Below are 18163 nucleotides of genomic sequence, written 5' to 3' on the forward strand. Positions count from 1 at the left end.
TTCCCTTTTTCCCTACACGTGAAATTTTTGAAAAAAATCCCTACAAAAAGGGAAAAATCCCTACACTTGGCATCACTGGTTTATAGTCAAGTCTATAGTCAAGTCTAGTCTATAGTCTAGTCTATAGTCTAGTCTATAGTCAAGTCTATAGTCTAGTCTATAGTCTAGTCTATAGTCTAGTCTATAGTCTAGTCTAACTTCAAAGTCTATAGTCTAGTCTATAGTCTAGTCTATAGTCTAGTCTATAGTCTAGTCTAGTCTATAGTCTAGTCTATAGTCTAGTCTATAGTCTAGTCTATAGTCTAGTCTATAGTCTAGTCTATAGTCTAGTCTATAGTCTAGTCTATAGTCTAGTCTATAGTCTAGTCTATAGTCTAGTCTATAGTCTAGTCTATAGTCTAGTCTATAGTCTAGTCTATAGTCTAGTCTATAGTCTAGTCTATAGTCTAGTCTATAGTCTAGTCTATAGTCTATTCTATAGTCTAGTCTATAGTCTAGTCTATAGTCTAGTCTATAGTCTAGTCTATAGTCTAGTCTATAGTCTAGTCTATAGTCTAGTCTAGTCTATTCTATAGTCTAGTCTATAGTCTAGTCTATAGTCTAGTCTATAGTCTAGTCTATAGTCTAGTCTATAGTCTAGTCTATAGTCTAGTCTATAGTCTAGTCTATAGTCTAGTCTAGTCTAGTCTATAGTCTAGTCTAGTCTAGTCTATAGTCTAGTCTATAGTCTAGTCTATAGTCTAGTCTATAGTCTAGTCTATAGTCTAGTCTATAGTCTAGTATATAGTCTAGTCTATAGTCTAGTCTATAGTCTAGTCTATAGTCTAGTCTATAGTCTAGTCTATAGTGTAGTCTATAGTCTAGTCTATAGTCTAGTCTATAGTCTAGTCTATAGTCTAGTCTATAGTGTAGTCTATAGTCTAGTCTATAATCTAGTCTATAGTCTAGTCTATAGTCTAGTCTATTTGGAAATAGATCTTTTAAACCGCCTTTCGTCAAATTCAAACCGATCAATAGATCCTTCCTATAGTCACATAAATTTCAATTTGAACTGATAACTTTGAATAAAAACAAATTAATTGATCAATAAAATGTTGCCGAAATATATTTTCAGAATGTTATGTTCCACTAAAATATTCGCACGACCCGTAGCAACACATAAATATCGGTCGTGAACAATATTATTAAATACCAGCTAAAAGTATATATTAGGGTTCTCTAAACATGTATTTGGGACCTTTTTGGATTGTAAGACGATCTAGCCATGTCCGTCTGTCTACTGAAAATACGATAGGGTCAAAATGAGAAGTGCTAAGGGGTAATTTTTGACTTTAACCCTCTTAGAATAGGACTAGTAATATCCCTAAGAAGATTTTTATGAACCAAAATATATTTACCAATTTTCATAAGGATCGGTCCAAAATTGATCGGTTCTACCACCCATATAGATCTACGTAGAATAAATCTCTTTATTTTTAATAAATCGTTTAAAAATGAAGGCATTAAAAGAAAGTCTACAAAAACTATTTATAATGAGAAGTAAATCACTCTTTGAAGTTCTAAAGAATTCGGTCCATAATCGACCCAAGTCACCGTAATAGGCCTCCTCCTTAATATCGAAATAAAACAAGGTTTTGAAGATGGTTATTATTTGGGAAGGTATTAAATTTCCAAAGCTTCCGGGAATATCGAAATTTACTATAAATCAGGAACATATCAAAATAATATTTCTACTTTTAAAAACAATCTATAAACTACAATTTCAGCGACAGGCGTCGCTGTCATTTCAAATTCTCGGGAAATGTGTCAAAAAATATGATGGTTACTGTTTTTGTGACAATATCAATATTTTGTAGATTTTTTTTTTTTGAAAAAAAAAAAAAATTAATGCTTTTCAAAAATTATTTATACATAATTTAAATAAAAATAGTTTTTTATTTATAAAATAAATTTACATAGAAAATACTGTTCAACTTACTTGTACGACATGGTGAGACTTCATTGAAATGCGTAAAGTTTCTTGTGGTAAAACACGTACCAATGGGATCCCAGCGTAAATTCTTTTTTGGTGTTATGGTATGGAAAACATAACGTGGAGCACAAGCCTGTAGAAAAAGCATAAAATAAAAAAAGATTTTAAATAAATATTTTCAAACATAAATAAATAAAATCACAATTGAAAAAAGGGGAAGAAAAGACAAAAAAAACTTTAAAACCATGTTAATAAAAGTCCACAACAATAAAACTACCAAAAACAATAAATAAAATATTTTTTTTTAATAAAAAATCATACATGATCACATCAATTGAAATCATAAAGAGAAAAAGATACGACTGAAATAAAAATGATTCATGCAATGAATTGCTGCTGAATACGTGGTGGATATATTCAATAGATAGATGGATGGATGGATGGTTCGTTGGTTGGATATATGTTTGCCTGCGTATTTAAGGTAACTCATGGACTCTCCATGAAAAAAATCAAAAATTTATACAAACAAACATCATCAATGTACACTTATATGACGAAGGCAACCTGTCAACCAAATATGGTCACTTTAAGGCCGGGCAGCCAGGCATTTAGTTGTCCATCACACACTGCAGTAGATAAAAAGCGTTGAAATTCAGACAAAAAGACTTAATATATATATTTTTTGTTTATTTTCCGTCTTTTATTTCAACTCTATAGCGCAAACACTGGATGATGCACTGTTAAATCCTCCTGATCCCTCTACATTTTTTTTTATCAGGTGAATGTTTAAGTTTTCTTTTTTTGGTATGAATGTTGTTTGGCTCATAAAACAATTACTTTTACAAATTTATACATAAAAAGAATTCCTTTATCTTATTTTATTTAGTTTTTTTTTCTTTCTCTCTCTTAAAGTTGTTTTGAAATATATTTAAAGATATCTTAGAACAATGGCTAGTGTATGTTGATTGTTGGTTGGTTGCCTTTGAGAATTTATTTTGAATTTCAAATTTATTTATAATACAACGAAAATCTGCCATCGATCGAAAAAAAAACTTCTTAACTTTCAAAGTAAATAACTTATTCGTCTTTAAACTTAGATTTTAAAGTGTTTGCAATAATAGGGTTTGCCAAAAAGTCGATTTCTTCAGTTCTAGTTCAGTTCTAATTCAGTTCTAGTTCAGTTCTAGTTCAGTTCTAGTTCAGTTCTAGTTCAGTTCTAGTTCAGTTCTAGTTCAGTTCTAGTTCAGTTCTAGTTCAGTTCTAGTTCAGTTCTAGTTCAGTTCTAGTTCAGTTCTAGTTCAGTTCTAGTTCAGTTCTAGTTCAGTTCTAGTTCAGTTCTAGTTCAGTTCTAGTTCAGTTCTAGTTCAGTTCTAGTTCAGTTCTAGTTCAGTTCTAGTTCAGTTCTAGTTCAGTTCTAGTTCAGTTCTAGTTCAGTTCTAGTTCAGTTCTAGTTCAGTTCTAGTTCAGTTCTAGTTCAGTTCTAGTTCAGTTCTAGTTCAGTTCTAGTTCAGTTCTAGTTCAGTTCTAGTTCAGTTCTAGTTCAGTTCTAGTTCAGTTCTAGTTCAGTTCTAGTTCAGTTCTAGTTCAGTTCTAGTTCAGTTCTAGTTCAGTTCTAGTTCAGTTCTAGTTCAGTTCTAGTTCAGTTCTAGTTCAGTTCTAGTTCAGTTCTAGTTCAGTTCTAGTTCAGTTCTAGTTCAGTTCTAGTTCAGTTCTAGTTCAGTTCTAGTTCAGTTCTAGTTCAGTTCTAGTTCAGTTCTAGTTCAGTTCTAGTTCAGTTCAGTTCTACGTTCAGTTCTAGTTCAGTTCTAGTAGTTCAGTTCTAGTTCAGTTCTAGTTCAGTTCTAGTTCAGTTTCTAGTTCAGTTATAGTTCAGTTCTAGTTCAGTTCTAGTTCAGTTCTAGTTCAGTTCTAGTTCAGTTCTAGTTCAGTTCTAGTTCAGTTCTAGTTCAGTTCTAGTTCAGTTCTAGTTCAGTTCTAGTTCAGTTCTAGTTCAGTTCTAGTTCAGTTCTAGTTCATTCTAGTTCAGTTCTAGTTCAGTTCTAGTTCAGTCTCTAGTTCAGTTCTAGTTCAGTTCTAGTTCAGTTCTAGTTCAGTTCTAGTTCAGTTCTAGTTCAGTTCTAGTTCAGTTCTAGTTCAGTTCTAGTTCAGTTCTAGTTCAGTTCTAGTTCATTTCTTAGTTCAGTTCTAGTTCAGTTCTAGTTCAGTTCAGTTCTAGTTCAGTTCTAGTTCAGTTCTAGTTCAGTTCTAGTTCAGTTCTAGTTCAGTTCTAGTTCAGTTCTAGTTCAGTTCTAGTTCAGTTCTAGTTCAGTTCTAGTTCAGTTCTAGTTCAGTTCTAGTTCAGTTCTAGTTCAGTTCTAGTTCAGTTCTAGTTCAGTTCTAGTTCAGTTCTAGTTCAGTTCTAGTTCAGTTCTAGTTCAGTTCTAGTTCAGTTCTAGTTCAGTTCTAGTTCAGTTCTAGTTCAGTTCTAGTTCAGTTCTAGTTCAGTTCTAGTTCAGTTCTAGTTCAGTTCTAGTTCAGTTCTAGTTCAGTTCTAGTTCAGTTCTAGTTCAGTTCTAGTTCAGTTCTAGTTCAGTTCTAGTTCAGTTCTAGTTCAGTTCTAGTTCAGTTCTAGTTCAGTTCTAGTTCAGTTCTAGTTCAGTTCTAGTTCAGTTCTAGTTCAGTTCTAGTTCAGTTCTAGTTCAGTTCTAGTTCAGTTCTAGTTCAGTTCTAGTTCAGTTCTAGTTCAGTTCTATAGTCTAGTCTAGTCTAGTCTAGTCTAGTCTAGTCTAGTCTAGTCTAGTCTAGTCTATATTCTAGTCTATAGTCTAGTCTATAGTCTAGTCTAGTCTATAGTCTAGTCTATATTCTAGTCTATAGTCTAGTCTATAGTCTAGTCTATAGTCTAGTCTATAGTCTAGTCTATATTCTAGTCTATAGTCTAGTCTATAGTCTAGTCTATAGTATAATCTATAGTCTAGTCTATAGTGTAGTCTATAGTCTAGTCTATAGTCTAGTCTATAGTCTAGTCTATAGTCTAGTCTATAGTCTAGTCTATAGTCTAATCTATAGTCTAGTCTAGTCTGTAGTCTAGCCTACGGTCTAGTCTATAGTCTAGACTGGACTATAAATCAGACTATTTAGTCTATAGTCCAGTCTATAGTCTAGTCTATACTTTAGTCTATATTCTAGTCTGTAGTAAAGTCAACTCCCAAGGTCTGGCACTAAATCTGCGATAGTTCCCTTTCCCTCAAAAGAAATTTCTTTCGCAAACCCTATTCTCTTAACTAAAATCATGATTTACAACAAGTAGAAAAATATCTGCCGAAATAAAAACACACGACTAAAACGAATTTTTCTCTTACAACAAATCCCCCAAAAACCGTTTAAAAAAACAACTGTTAAAAATCTTTTAAAACAATTTTCTTACAATTCATTCAAGTTTTTGTTTGTTTTTTATCTCGACTTATACATATATTTTTTTATATTTTAAATGGTCATATTGACCATTTTTGGTAAATAATCGTTCGTATCGAAGTGGAAAAAACATACTTGAACAATTCACCAAAAAAAAAAAACTACAAATCTACTGCAAATATCGTATGTACTTGCACAAAAAAATTCAATTGTGAACCCACCAAAATACATATTTATACACAAGTATTTTGCAATTCGCAACTACTACACCAAAAGCTGTAAAAAAACAAGGAACCTATGATCTAGGGGTATATCATTGTTATCGTTGTTGTTGTGGTTGGCGTAGATATTCTTGTCATCATTGTCAGTTTTAAATGGAGAGCTTAAAAACGTAACCAGATCCAGCAACAATAATAACAACAGCATCTACAATGATCGTAATAGCAGGGCAGGTATGGCAAATTGATCTTTTTATTTTGAAAGATCTTTTTCTGTCTATATCTAACAATTAACTTGAAAATTTTTTGGATCTGGTTTTAAATTTGTAAATTATTTGTTCGTTTGTTGATTGAACTTATATTTTTAAAATCCCTTTATATCTCAAGGATCAAAATATTATACAAACGTTGGTTAGTTATGTTATTTAAAATCCAAAAAAATTACCCATAAGTGATTAAGATCGTATATAAAAGACCCTTGGTTACTTCGATTTTAGGTGATAAATACTTTTGTATTTGAAAAATATTTTCAAGGTTAATGTATTTGTGGATTGAGCATTTTTCTATTACGGACTTATATAACAGACTATAAGCGAGGCATTACTAAACTACTTCCATGTTAGTTGAACTGTAAGTAGCAGTCTTTATAAAGTATGATAAAAGTTGATATTTCCATGCCTGGCGATAATACAATAGCTTAAAGTTGAAGATCATTTATTGTAGTGTATTCTGGCAACCGATTCAGTAGAGAAAACAAAGTTTTTGTAAAAATATCGTTTTATTGAAAGCCAACAATTTTTTTATGCACCTACAATATAAAGCCATGAAAACAATCACAAGAATTAAAGATATTTGGTTTACAAACAGTAGGGCAGAAAAAAATAGCGGCTTAAATATTGCCCTTGCTCTTAAAATTCTTCAAATAACAAGTAGGAAAGTATAGCACGTCTAGACCGACACCGGTACAATGGTAATGTTCATGATAACTGTTTTAAAATTTTAGCTCGATATCGACATCTTCAAATAATTGAACTCGAAAAAATAAGTAAAAAACAATCAAAAATTGTCATGTTCATACTATTTATGAACATTTCTTATTCTGAATGAAATTAATAGTATTTATTAAACAATTCAAATATTGGATTATTCTATAAGACATTCAATCGAGATATTTTCCATTTAAAACAGCAAAATCGGTTCATATACATGAGAGATATAACATTAATTCCGAAAACGAAAATTGTCATGTTCATACTATTCATGAAATTTTCTTATTATGAATGAAAATGGTTTTTGGACAAAAAGCCGATTCAATTAATAGTATTTATTAAAAAATTCAGATCTAGGATTATTTTATTAGACATGATTTCGAGATATTTTCCATTTAAAACAGCAAAATCGGTGGCCGACCCTACACCAGTTATGAATATAACATGTGATTTATTTTCCATAATAAAGTATTTATGATCAATATAACCTTGTTTCCGATACACTAAAGCAATTCATGAACTAAAAACTAATTTTCTGAAAGAGGGTTTATATGGGGGATATGGGCAAATATGGACCGATCCCCGTAAAATTTTGTGATTAGATTTATATTTATATAGTATTTATTTGTGTTTAAATTCATCGCGATATTAGTGTTTATATGTGAATTTTGGACATTCAAGTCATTTTCTGAAGGGGACTTTGTATTTGAACTAGGGTTAAATGAGGCCCGATCTTTATGAATTTTGTCAAGGTTATCAAGGCCTGTATGAAACTTATTTGTGCTGCTTTTTATCGAGATGCTGAAATACTTAACATACTTATGAGCTCAAAGGCCCTTTTCGGGAGGTTCTCTTGTATGAGGGCTAGGTGAAATAATGGGCCGATTTTAACATTCCTCGGACCAAAAAAAGCGCGTGTACCAAATTTCAACCAATTATATTGAAAATTGCGACATAAGGTTTACATGGCCAGCCAGACGGACGGACATAGCTTAATCGACTCAGGGAGTGATTCTGAGCCGATTGGTATACTTTAAGGAGGGTATAGGACGAATATTGTTGTTTGCTACAAACATCAGCACAAACCCAATATACCTTACCCACTAAAGGGTAACAAAACAATTCCGTCCGTCATTTGTGCTAAACTTTTATCCTATACTGTTGCTTAACCAAAATAAAAATTACATTGAATTGTTATGAATTTTTAACTGCATTCAATATTAAATAAATCGATTTTCTGTTGACATTAAGAAAAAACTATTATCAAACTTAACCAAAAAAAAGTAAAAAAATTATAACAAGACTCTATAATCAAAAAAGGCTAACTCAAAAATTACCAGTTTTCTGTTTAAACAAATTAATAACTTACTTTCCTTTATAATAACTTAACTGATGTAAACTTATCATTTGCCTTCAAAAACTCATTTTGTTCCAAGTTAGAGTTAGCACTTTTTGAATATAAAACTATAAAAAATTCTTTTTCTTTCACCATAAACACAATGATGTTTTAATTTTTGCATTCAATTGACATTTTTTCTAAAAGTTCAGATTTAATTTTTCAAAAAATGTGCACTCCTAGCAGTCGGCATATTTTCATAGGTTTTGCTTTTCAAAGAAAATTGTCATGTCACGTTGTCACATCAACGTTAATTTTAATGTTAGTTGTTTGCCTTCCTGCTTTTGTGCAGCAGCAGCTCCATATAAGGATTTGAATTTGCCACATAAAATTTAAATATTTCTTTTATTGATTTTGTTTTTTTTTTTTAACTGAATTCTGTTGTCATTTTTTTGTTTCATGCCATTGTCTTGTTATTCCTCCCTGTTGTTGTTTATGGTGACCAGTCATCTTTGATCATATTAATCCATTAGCGGCTTGTTATTGTCTTCCATTGAAGCCTGTCCTAACTTCTTTATAAAGGAGTGTTTTTTGTTTCTTTATGCAGGGGTCAAAAGTCAACACGTTCGGTTTAGATTCTTTTTTTCAAAAGTTTTTTGTATTGTCTTATTTTTATTAAAAAAAGCCAATAAAGGTATTGAGTTTTTTTTATATTAAACTGTATTTTAGATTTTATTTAAGATGATGTCATTTGATATTGTTATTAAGTTTTTCTCTTCTATCGTTATTTGTTAAATGACACTTTTTTTAAAAGATTGTTGCAATTTTGGCGTCTGCTGTTTTGGTGTTTTTTTTTCATAGCCATATGTTGTCTAATGAAAAATATATAAAAATTTAGCATGACTCCTCTAACAGTTTGTGTCCAAATAAAGGTGTTAAATTAATAAATATTATTATAGTAATAAAAATCTTAAAATTTTCGTTTAAATCGAGGATGCTAAAACTCTAAAAATTTAATAAATTATGAGTTACAACACCTGTTTCTGGTTATAGCAATATTTCCATAATTTCAAAAGTCACCAAATTTTCCTTAAGCTCCCCTTCACATGACTTTTCAATTTAAATCTCTTTTTTTTTTTTGGCTGCATGTACCTCCCATCATCTATTTGTTGTATTCTGTGGTAAATGTGACTTTTTTGTGTTTTGTTTTGGATTTGAAAACACAAGCCATACAACAAAACAACAAAACTTATGACATTTGATGAAGTTTGACAGCCTGCTGTGTGACGTTTGAATGACACAATAAGGCGGAACAAAACATAAATTTTTAAAACCACATCAACAAAATGAACATTTATAATGTTAAATACACAAAAAATAATAAATAAACAAAATATTTATTACAAAATTTAAATTAAACACTGTGCTACAGAGAAAAATTTGGAAAAAATTTCTAAGATTTTTGTTAAAGAAAACTGTCGCACATTATAATTTTTTTTTCAAAGAAAACTAAATTAGATTATAGTCCACACTAGAGACTAAACTATAGCTAGATTATAGACTAGACTATAATCCAGGCTATAGACTGGGCTGCAGTCCAGGCTATAGACTAGTTTTATAACCCAGACTATAAACTACACTGTAGACTTGACTAAATTAGACTATTGACTAGACCATAGACCAGACTATAGACTAGACTGTAGTCCACACTGTATACTTGACTGTAATCCACACTGTATACTTGACTGTAATCCAGACTGTATACTTGACTATAGTCCAGACTATAGACTAGACTATAGTCCAGACTATAGACTAGACTATAGTCCAGACTATAGACTAGACTATAATCCAGACTATAGACTTGACTATAGTCCAGACTATAGACTTGACTATAGTCCAGACTATAGACTAGACTGTAGTCCAGGCTATAGACTAGATTACAGTCCAGACTATAGACTAGACTATAGTCCAGACCATAGACCGGATTATAATACAGACTATAGACTAGACTAGACTATAGTCTAGACTAGATTATAGATTATAAACTAGATTATAGACTTGATTATAGCCTAGACTAAAGACTATGATATAGTCCAAATTATAGACTCGGCTATAGACTAGACTATGGACTAGATTGTAGACTTTAGTCAAGACCACAGGCTAGAACATAGAATTGACTATAATGTGGACTGTATTCCAAACCATAGACTAGAATATAGTCCATACCATGGAACAGACTAAAGAATTGACTATAGACTAGACTATAGACTACAGAATTGACTATAGACAAAACTAAACTAAAACTATAGACTGGACTACAAATTACACTATAGTACAGACTGTAGACAAGACTATAGTCCAGATAATAGAATAGATAAAAGGCTGGACACTATAATTCAGACTATAGACTATACTATAGTCCAGACTATATACCAGACGATTTATATTTATTATATACTAGACTATAGTCCAGACTTTAGACTAGACTATAGTCTAGTCTATAGACTAGACAATAGTTCAGACTATAGCTCAGACTATATACTACACTATAGTCCTGACTATATATCAAAATTGTAATCCTGATTATAGTCTAGACTATAGTGCAGACTGTAGACTAGATTGTAGTCCAGATTATAGACTAATCTATTGTCCATACTATACACTAGACGGTGGTCCAAACTATAGTCCACACTATAGCCTAGGTTATAGTACCGACTATGGACGTACCATAGTACACACTATAGTCCAGAGTATAGACTACAGTTTAGTCCAAACTGTAATAATGACTGTTGACTAGACTATAGTCCAAACCAAACACTGGTCTATACTCCGCACTATTAGATTATAATCTAGTCTATGGCCCAGAATATAGTGTAGACTAAAGACCGGACTATAGACTAGACTATTGGTTATAAACTAACCAATAGTACAAACAATAGCTTACATATCCCATTGTGTGGTCCAGTATCTAATCTCTTATGATTATTTAACATCATATTTAAACGTTCTTAAAGAAGATTACACTAAACCATTCATAACTTTCAATTTCTTCAAAAGAATAGAATATTAAACACATGTTTTCTTAAAGTTTAACGATTAAATCACAACAACCATGAGCTAAATAGATTATATAGGTGGGCTTTTCTAGTCTACTTTGTTAGGTTATAGAGTTTTCTAAAACAATTACTGGGTGGGTGGGCTGATTGAAAAACAATTTTAACGCTTTTATAGGCATGTACGAGTAAAAGGTGGGAGTTGTGGGATTAACACACAAGTAAAGTTTTTACCACGTATGTATGACTATTGAAAAGTCTTTAGGGGCTTAAGTTATGACTGGTAAATGTTGTAATCTTAACAAAGAGTGAATGTGTATGTGTATAACCATAAAGGAAAATATTGTTTTCACTTTTCATTAAGAATCTAAAAAACAAACAGAAAAGTAAAAAAAAGAAAGTAAAACAAAATCATTGTAATCATTAAATTGTTTGTTTTGTAGTGGAAGAAGAAAATATTAAATCTTATTGGGTCATTTGCAGTTGACTGGTGTCAGGTCAGTGAGGAACGACGGACAGTCTGTCAGACCAAAACTGTTTCAAGTCAACGCGTGTGTGTCTTGCCACATTAAGGTGTGTCCCCCCGACTGCTTAAAGCAGTTTAAATGTTTTTTTAATTGTTAACGATTTAACTATTGGTTTTGTTTACCTGCTCTCATTTTCACCGGAGTATATTGGCTAAAACGTCTGCAGAAGGGAGTGGGGGGGTGGTCAAATAGTTAATAGTTAATTTTATTATTTTTCTTTTGCCTCGTGTAATGAAAGCTCAATTAACAGACAAGTATCTCATCATCATGGTTCACATTATCACAGTCATTAGGGTTTCATGACATGCAAGTGAAACAGCTGACTTCTCTGCTTCATTTCAATTTTTATGTTGTTTTTTAATCACGGCAAAATGTAAAGTTCTTTAAGTTTGTTATAAATTTAATGATTTTGTGTTCGATTTTTTCGTTTAATTTTTATTATTAACCTGACCTTCAATTATACAGACACAGGTTGTGAAAAAGAGATTTTTTTGCTATTTTTTTTATTGGAAATAAACGTAAGTTATAAAAATACTTGGAGTCTTGTCTTGATTTTATGGTCATTTCTTTTTAGTTTAGTTTGTATATTTTGTGTAAATGCGCCAATTTAATTGAACAAATTGGTTTTTTAACTTTGTAACTTGGTGATCTCAACTGTGTTTTTTTTTGTAGTCATAAACTAGCTGGTAATTTATTGTATTAAGTCTATAGTCTAGTCTATAGTCTAGTCTATAGTCTAGTCTATAGTCTAGTCTTATCTAGTCCTATAGTCCTAGTCCGATAATCTAGTCTATAGTCCTATCTATAGTCTATCTATAGTCTAGTCTATAGTCTAGTGATAGTCTAGTCGAATAGTCTAGTCTATAGTCTAGTCTATAGTCTAGTCTATAGTCTAGTCTATAGTCTAGTCTATAGTCTAGTCTATAGTCTAGTCTATAGTCTAGCTATAGTCTAGTCTATGTCTAGTCTATAGTCTAGTCTATAGTCTAGGCTATAGTCTAGTCTATAGTCTAGTCTATAGTCTAGTCTATAGTCTAGTCTATAGTCTAGTCTATAGTCTAGTCTATAGTCTAGTCTATAGTCTAGTCTATAGTCTAGTCTATAGTCTAGTCTATAGTCTAGTCTATAGTCTAGTCTATAGTCTAGTCTATAGTCTAGTCTATAGTCTAGTCTATAGTCTAGTCTATAGTCTAGTCTATAGTCCTAGTCTATAGTCTAAGTCTATAGCCTAGTCCTATAGTCTATCTATAGTCGAGTCTATAGTCCTAGTCTATAGTCCTAAGTCAGAGTCTAGTCTATAGTCTAGTCTATAGTCCTAGTCCTATAGTCTAAGTCTATAGTCTAGTCTAGAGTCTAGTTCTATAGTCTATTCGATAGTCTAGTCTATAGTCTAGTCTATCAGTCCTAGTCCTATAGTCTAGTCTATATAGTCTAGTCTATAGTCTAGTCTATAGTCTAGTCTATAGTCTAGTCTATAGTCTAGTCTATAGTCTAGTCTATAGTCTAGTCTATAGTCTAGTCTATAGTCTAGTCTATAGTCTAGTCTATAGTCTAGTCTATAGTCTAGTCTATAGTCTAGTCTATAGTCTAGTCTATAGTCTAGTCTATAGTCTAGTCTATAGTCTAGTCTATAGTCTAGTCTATAGTCTAGTCTATAGTCTAGTCTATAGTCTAGTCTATAGTCTAGTCTAGTCTAGTCTATAGTCTAGTCTATAGTCTAGTCTATAGTCTAGTCTATAGTCTGGTCTATAGTCTAGTCTATAGTCTAGTCTATAGTCTAGTCTATAGTCTAGTCTATAGTCTAGTCTATAGTCTAGTCTATAGTCTAGTCTATAGTCTAGTCTATAGTCTAGTCTATAGTCTAGTCTATAGTCTAGTCTATAGTCTAGTCTATAGTCTAGTCTATAGTCTAGTCTATAGTCTAGTCTATATAGTCTAGTCTATAGTCTAGTCTATAGTCTAGTCTATATCTAGTCTATAGTCTAGTCCTATAGTCTAGTCTATAGTCTAGTCTATAGTCTAGTCTATAGTCTAGTCTATAGTCTAGTCTATAGTCTAGTCTATAGTCTAGTCTATAGTCTAGTCTATAGTCTAGTCTATAGTCTAGTCTATAGTCCTAGTCTCTAGTCTAGTCTATAGTCTAGTCTATAGTCTAGTCTATAGTCTAGTCTATAGTCCTAGTCTATAGTCTAGTCTATAGTCTAGTCTATAGTCTAGTCTATAGTCTAGTCTATAGTCTAGTCTATAGTCTAGTCTAGTCTATAGTCTAGTCTATAGTCTAGTCTATAGTCTAGTCTATAGTCTAGTCTATAGTCTAGTCTATAGTCTAGTCTATAGTCTAGTCTAGTCTATAGTCTAGTCTATAGTCTAGTCTATAGTCTAGTCTATAGTCTAGTCTATAGTCTAGTCTATAGTCTAGTCTATAGTCTAGTCTATAGTCTAGTCTATAGTCTAGTCTATAGTCTAGTCTATAGTCTAGTCTATAGTCTAGTCTATAGTCTAGTCTATAGTCTAGTCTATAGTCTAGTCTATAGTCTAGTCTATAGTCTAGTCTATAGTCTAGTCTATAGTCTAGTCTATAGTCTAGTCTAATAGTCTAGTCTATAGTCTAGTCTATAGTCTAGTCTATAGTCTAGTCTATAGTCTATCTATAGTCTAGTCTATAGTCTAGTCTATAGTCTAGTCTATAGTCTAGTCTATAGTCTAGTCTATAGTCTAGTCTATAGTCTAGTCTATAGTCTAGTCTATAGTCTAGTCTATAGTCTAGTCTATAGTCTATCTAGTAGTCTAGTGTAGTCTAGTCTAAGTCTAGTCTATAGTCTAGTCTATAGTCTAGTCTATAGTCTAGTCTATAGTCTAGTCTATAGTCTAGTCTATAGTCTAGTCTATAGTCTAGTCTATAGTCTAGTCTATAGTCTAGTCTATAGTCTAGTCTATAGTCTAGTCTATAGTCTAGTCTATAGTCTAGTCTATAGTCTAGTCTATAGTCTAGTCTATAGTCTAGTCTATAGTCTAGTCTATAGTCTAGTCTATAGTCTAGTCTATAGTCTAGTCTATAGTCTAGTCTATAGTCTAGTCTATAGTCTAGTCTATAGTCTAGTCTATAGCTAGTCTAGTCTAGTCTATAGTCTATAGTCTAGTCTATAGTCTAGTCTATAGTCTAGTCTATAGTCTAGTCTATAGTCTAGTCTATAGTCTAGTCTATAGTCTAGTCTATAGTCTAGTCTATAGTCTAGTCTATAGTCTAGTCTATAGTCTAGTCTATAGTCTAGTCTATAGTCTAGTCTATAGTCTAGTCTATAGTCTAGTCTATAGTCTAGTCTATAGTCTAGTCTATAGTCTAGTCTATAGTCTAGTCTATAGTCTAGTCTATAGTCTAGTCTATAGTCTAGTCTATAGTCTAGTCTATAGTCTAGTCTATAGTCTAGTCTATAGTCTAGTCTATAGTCTAGTCTATAGTCTAGTCTATAGTCTAGTCTATAGTCTAGTCTATAGTCTAGTCTATAGTCTAGTCTATAGTCTAGTCTATAGTCTAGTCTATAGTCTAGTCTATAGTCTAGTCTATAGTCTAGTCTATAGTCTAGTCTATAGTCTAGTCTATAGTCTAGTCTATAGTCTAGTCTATAGTCTAGTCTATAGTCTAGTCTATAGTCTAGTCTATAGTCTAGTCTATAGTCTAGTCTATAGTCTAGTCTATAGTCTAGTCTATAGTCTAGTCTATAGTCTAGTCTATAGTCTAGTCTATAGTCTAGTCTATAGTCTAGTCTATAGTCTAGTCTATCTATAGTCTAGTCTATAGTCTAGTCTATAGTCTAGTCTATAGTCTAGTCTATAGTCTAGTCTATAGTCTAGTCTATAGTCTAGTCTATAGTCTAGTCTATAGTCTAGTCTATAGTCTAGTCTATAGTCTAGTCTATAGTCTAGTCTATAGTCTAGTCTATAGTCTAGTCTATAGTCTAGTCTATAGTCTAGTCTATAGTCTAGTCTATAGTCTAGTCTATAGTCTATCTATAGTCTAGTCTATAGTCTAGTCTATAGTCTAGTCTATAGTCTAGTCTATAGTCTAGTCTATAGTCTAGTCTATAGTCTAGTCTATAGTCTAGTCTATAGTCTAGTCTATAGTCTAGTCTATAGTCTAGTCTATAGTCTAGTCTATAGTCTAGTCTATAGTCTAGTCTATAGTCTAGTCTATAGTCTAGTCTAGTCTAGTCTATAGTCTAGTCTATAGTCTAGTCTATAGTCTAGTCTATAGTCTAGTCTATAGTCTAGTCTATAGTCTAGTCTATAGTCTAGTCTATAGTCTAGTCTATAGTCTAGTCTATAGTCTAGTCTATAGTCTAGTCTATAGTCTAGTCTATAGTCTAGTCTATAGTCTAGTCTATAGTCTAGTCTATAGTCTAGTCTATAGTCTAGTCTATAGTCTAGTCTATAGTCTAGTCTATAGTCTAGTCTATAGTCTAGTCTATAGTCTAGTCTATAGTCTAGTCTATAGTCTAGTCTATAGTCTAGTCTATAGTCTAGTCTTTAGTTATTAATTCATTAATAAATAAATCGTTGAACTACAAAATTTCTATTCTTGCTACTAGTACTCACCACAACTAAATCGTTATCACGACTGGTTGCCACTGTTGCACCCAACCATTGATATGACTTGCGATCAATCACATCGCCCTGTGTATTACGATTATTGCCTGTAAAATAGAAAACACAAACAAATTTAAATAAATTATTTTCAAAATGTAAAGTTTAAAAAAGAAAACACTGAAAACTAACAGAAAAAAAAGAAAGAATCTACTAGACAATTAATCAAAAACAATCATAATAAAAAATAGAAAGAATGGCTCAATTAAAAAGCAGTTAAAACAAATTATAAATATAAAATAAAAACAAACGAGAATTATGGACTCATCATGTAGTATCTAGAGAGTCTCTAAAATAGTTATTGTCATCATCACAATTGTGATCTTCATTATCATTATTTTCATACTCATGTGTTGGTTTTTTTTCAGATGATGATCAGTGAATTACAGAATATTTATAAAGTCAATAAAGTATTTTTTAAATAGACAGAGAGACATTTATATAAATTACACCATTTCCGAAAACCAACAGAAACTTTAAAAACAATGTTTTAAAAATCTTTTGTGTTTTGTCCCTTAAAAGAGACTATCCTTCTTGATCTATGTATCATAAAGAGTGTAATCTATGAAACATTATTTTTCATCTAACTTTGGAAATGGTGTTTTGTTATTATTGCTATTTTCATAAATCACGGTGGTTGATTTAAAATAAAGGAAAAAATAATTTATTATTATTATTTTGTATGATTAAAATGAAGCGGAAGTTTTATAATGCGTTTTATTTAAATTGAAACTAAAATATGAAAAAAAAAAATAAATCTCACACACAATTAAAAGAAATTAAGAATTTTTTATATACAATTTGATTTTGAAATTATGATGATGATAAATATATATATTTTTTTTAATATTTTGTGGTGTATTTACATTTTTTATTTAAGTTGTAGTGCAAATAATTCCATTTTGTATTTATTTTAGGATTTTCATAATTGCTCCATTTGCATACCTTTTAATCTGATAAAACATTTATTTAAATCTGTATTGATTTTATTAAAAAATTATGAAATTATATTTTGTAAGAAGAGAAAAGAGAGAAGAAATTTAGTATAAATAATTATTAGTTAAAATAATTAATAATTTGAAATTATATCAAATGATAAGTTTGTATTACCTCTGAATTAAAATATATGAATATTTATATAATAAAGATACTCCCCTATTGTGAATAATATAGAAAATCATATTTCTCCAAGCCCCAAATTTCTGACGATCAAATGATCGATTTATTATTATCTATCCATAAAGAATTGAAAAACTATTTTTTGCTCAAAATTCAAATCTTGATAAAAATGTTAATTTTCGCTATTAATTTAAGAATATAGACGGCAATTATAACTGGACACTGGGTTCTAGGCTCTCCTTTAATGAATACTCTCTCAATTGCAAAGACAAGGAAAATAAATAGACAGTCTTCCCCCTTCTCCGCGAATGCTCTTCCCTAGCCGCTAAGAGAAAATGTTTCCTTGGTGAGATATCTGTGTCAAAACTTAAAAACCTCCTGAGATTTCTTAAGGCTACAGGCTAGATTTAAAACTATACAATACTACATCTGATGAGTGCAGTGATCATGTCAAAACGGAGTCCCCTACGACTGTATTTGACTAATCGAAATTTTGCCAAAAATTCAAAATTCTACTTAAGTCCAAAATTTTAAGAAAAAATCAACATTTTATTGTAAGAAATATCACAAAAAAGTCGAAATTATAACAAAAAATATTGAATTCGAGATTTGAAATTATAACAAAAATTCAAATTTTTTATCAAAAATTCTAAATTTTACTTAAAAATCAAAATTGTTTTTAGAAAAAATTTGAAATTTTAAAAATTCACCAAATATTAATTCAATTCGACATTTTACAATTTTTACTAAGATTCAAAATTTTTACCAAAATTTATCAAAAATTAATTCAATTCGACATCTTTAAAATTTTTATCAAAATTCAAAATTTTTACCAAAAAATCAAAATTTGTATTAAATTACAAGAATTTACCAAAAACTCCAAATTAAAAAAAAAATGAAATTTTGAAAATTCAT

General features: G+C 30.9%; 1 protein-coding gene across 4 annotated transcripts in view; it reads right to left on the reverse strand.

The window, feature by feature from the left end:
• LOC119604092 (integrin alpha-PS2) overlaps positions 1-18163 on the reverse strand; it is a 90935-nt gene that overhangs the window by 17793 nt on the left and 54979 nt on the right. For all 4 annotated transcript variants that reach the window (XM_037956542.1, XM_037956541.1, XM_037956543.1 and 1 more), the window contains exons 4-5: positions 16082-16179; positions 1979-2105 (exon numbers count right to left, since the gene is read on the reverse strand). In XM_037956542.1, the coding sequence (XP_037812470.1) occupies positions 1979-2105; positions 16082-16179 (225 nt within the window). The remainder of the gene's footprint in view (positions 1-1978; positions 2106-16081; positions 16180-18163) is intronic.

The sequence above is a fragment of the Lucilia sericata genome, unplaced genomic scaffold (assembly GCF_015586225.1).
Source record: "Lucilia sericata isolate MDLA Ls3-8-SP2 unplaced genomic scaffold, ASM1558622v1 Contig000360F_arrow, whole genome shotgun sequence".
Classification (NCBI taxonomy): Eukaryota; Metazoa; Arthropoda; class Insecta; order Diptera; family Calliphoridae; genus Lucilia; species Lucilia sericata.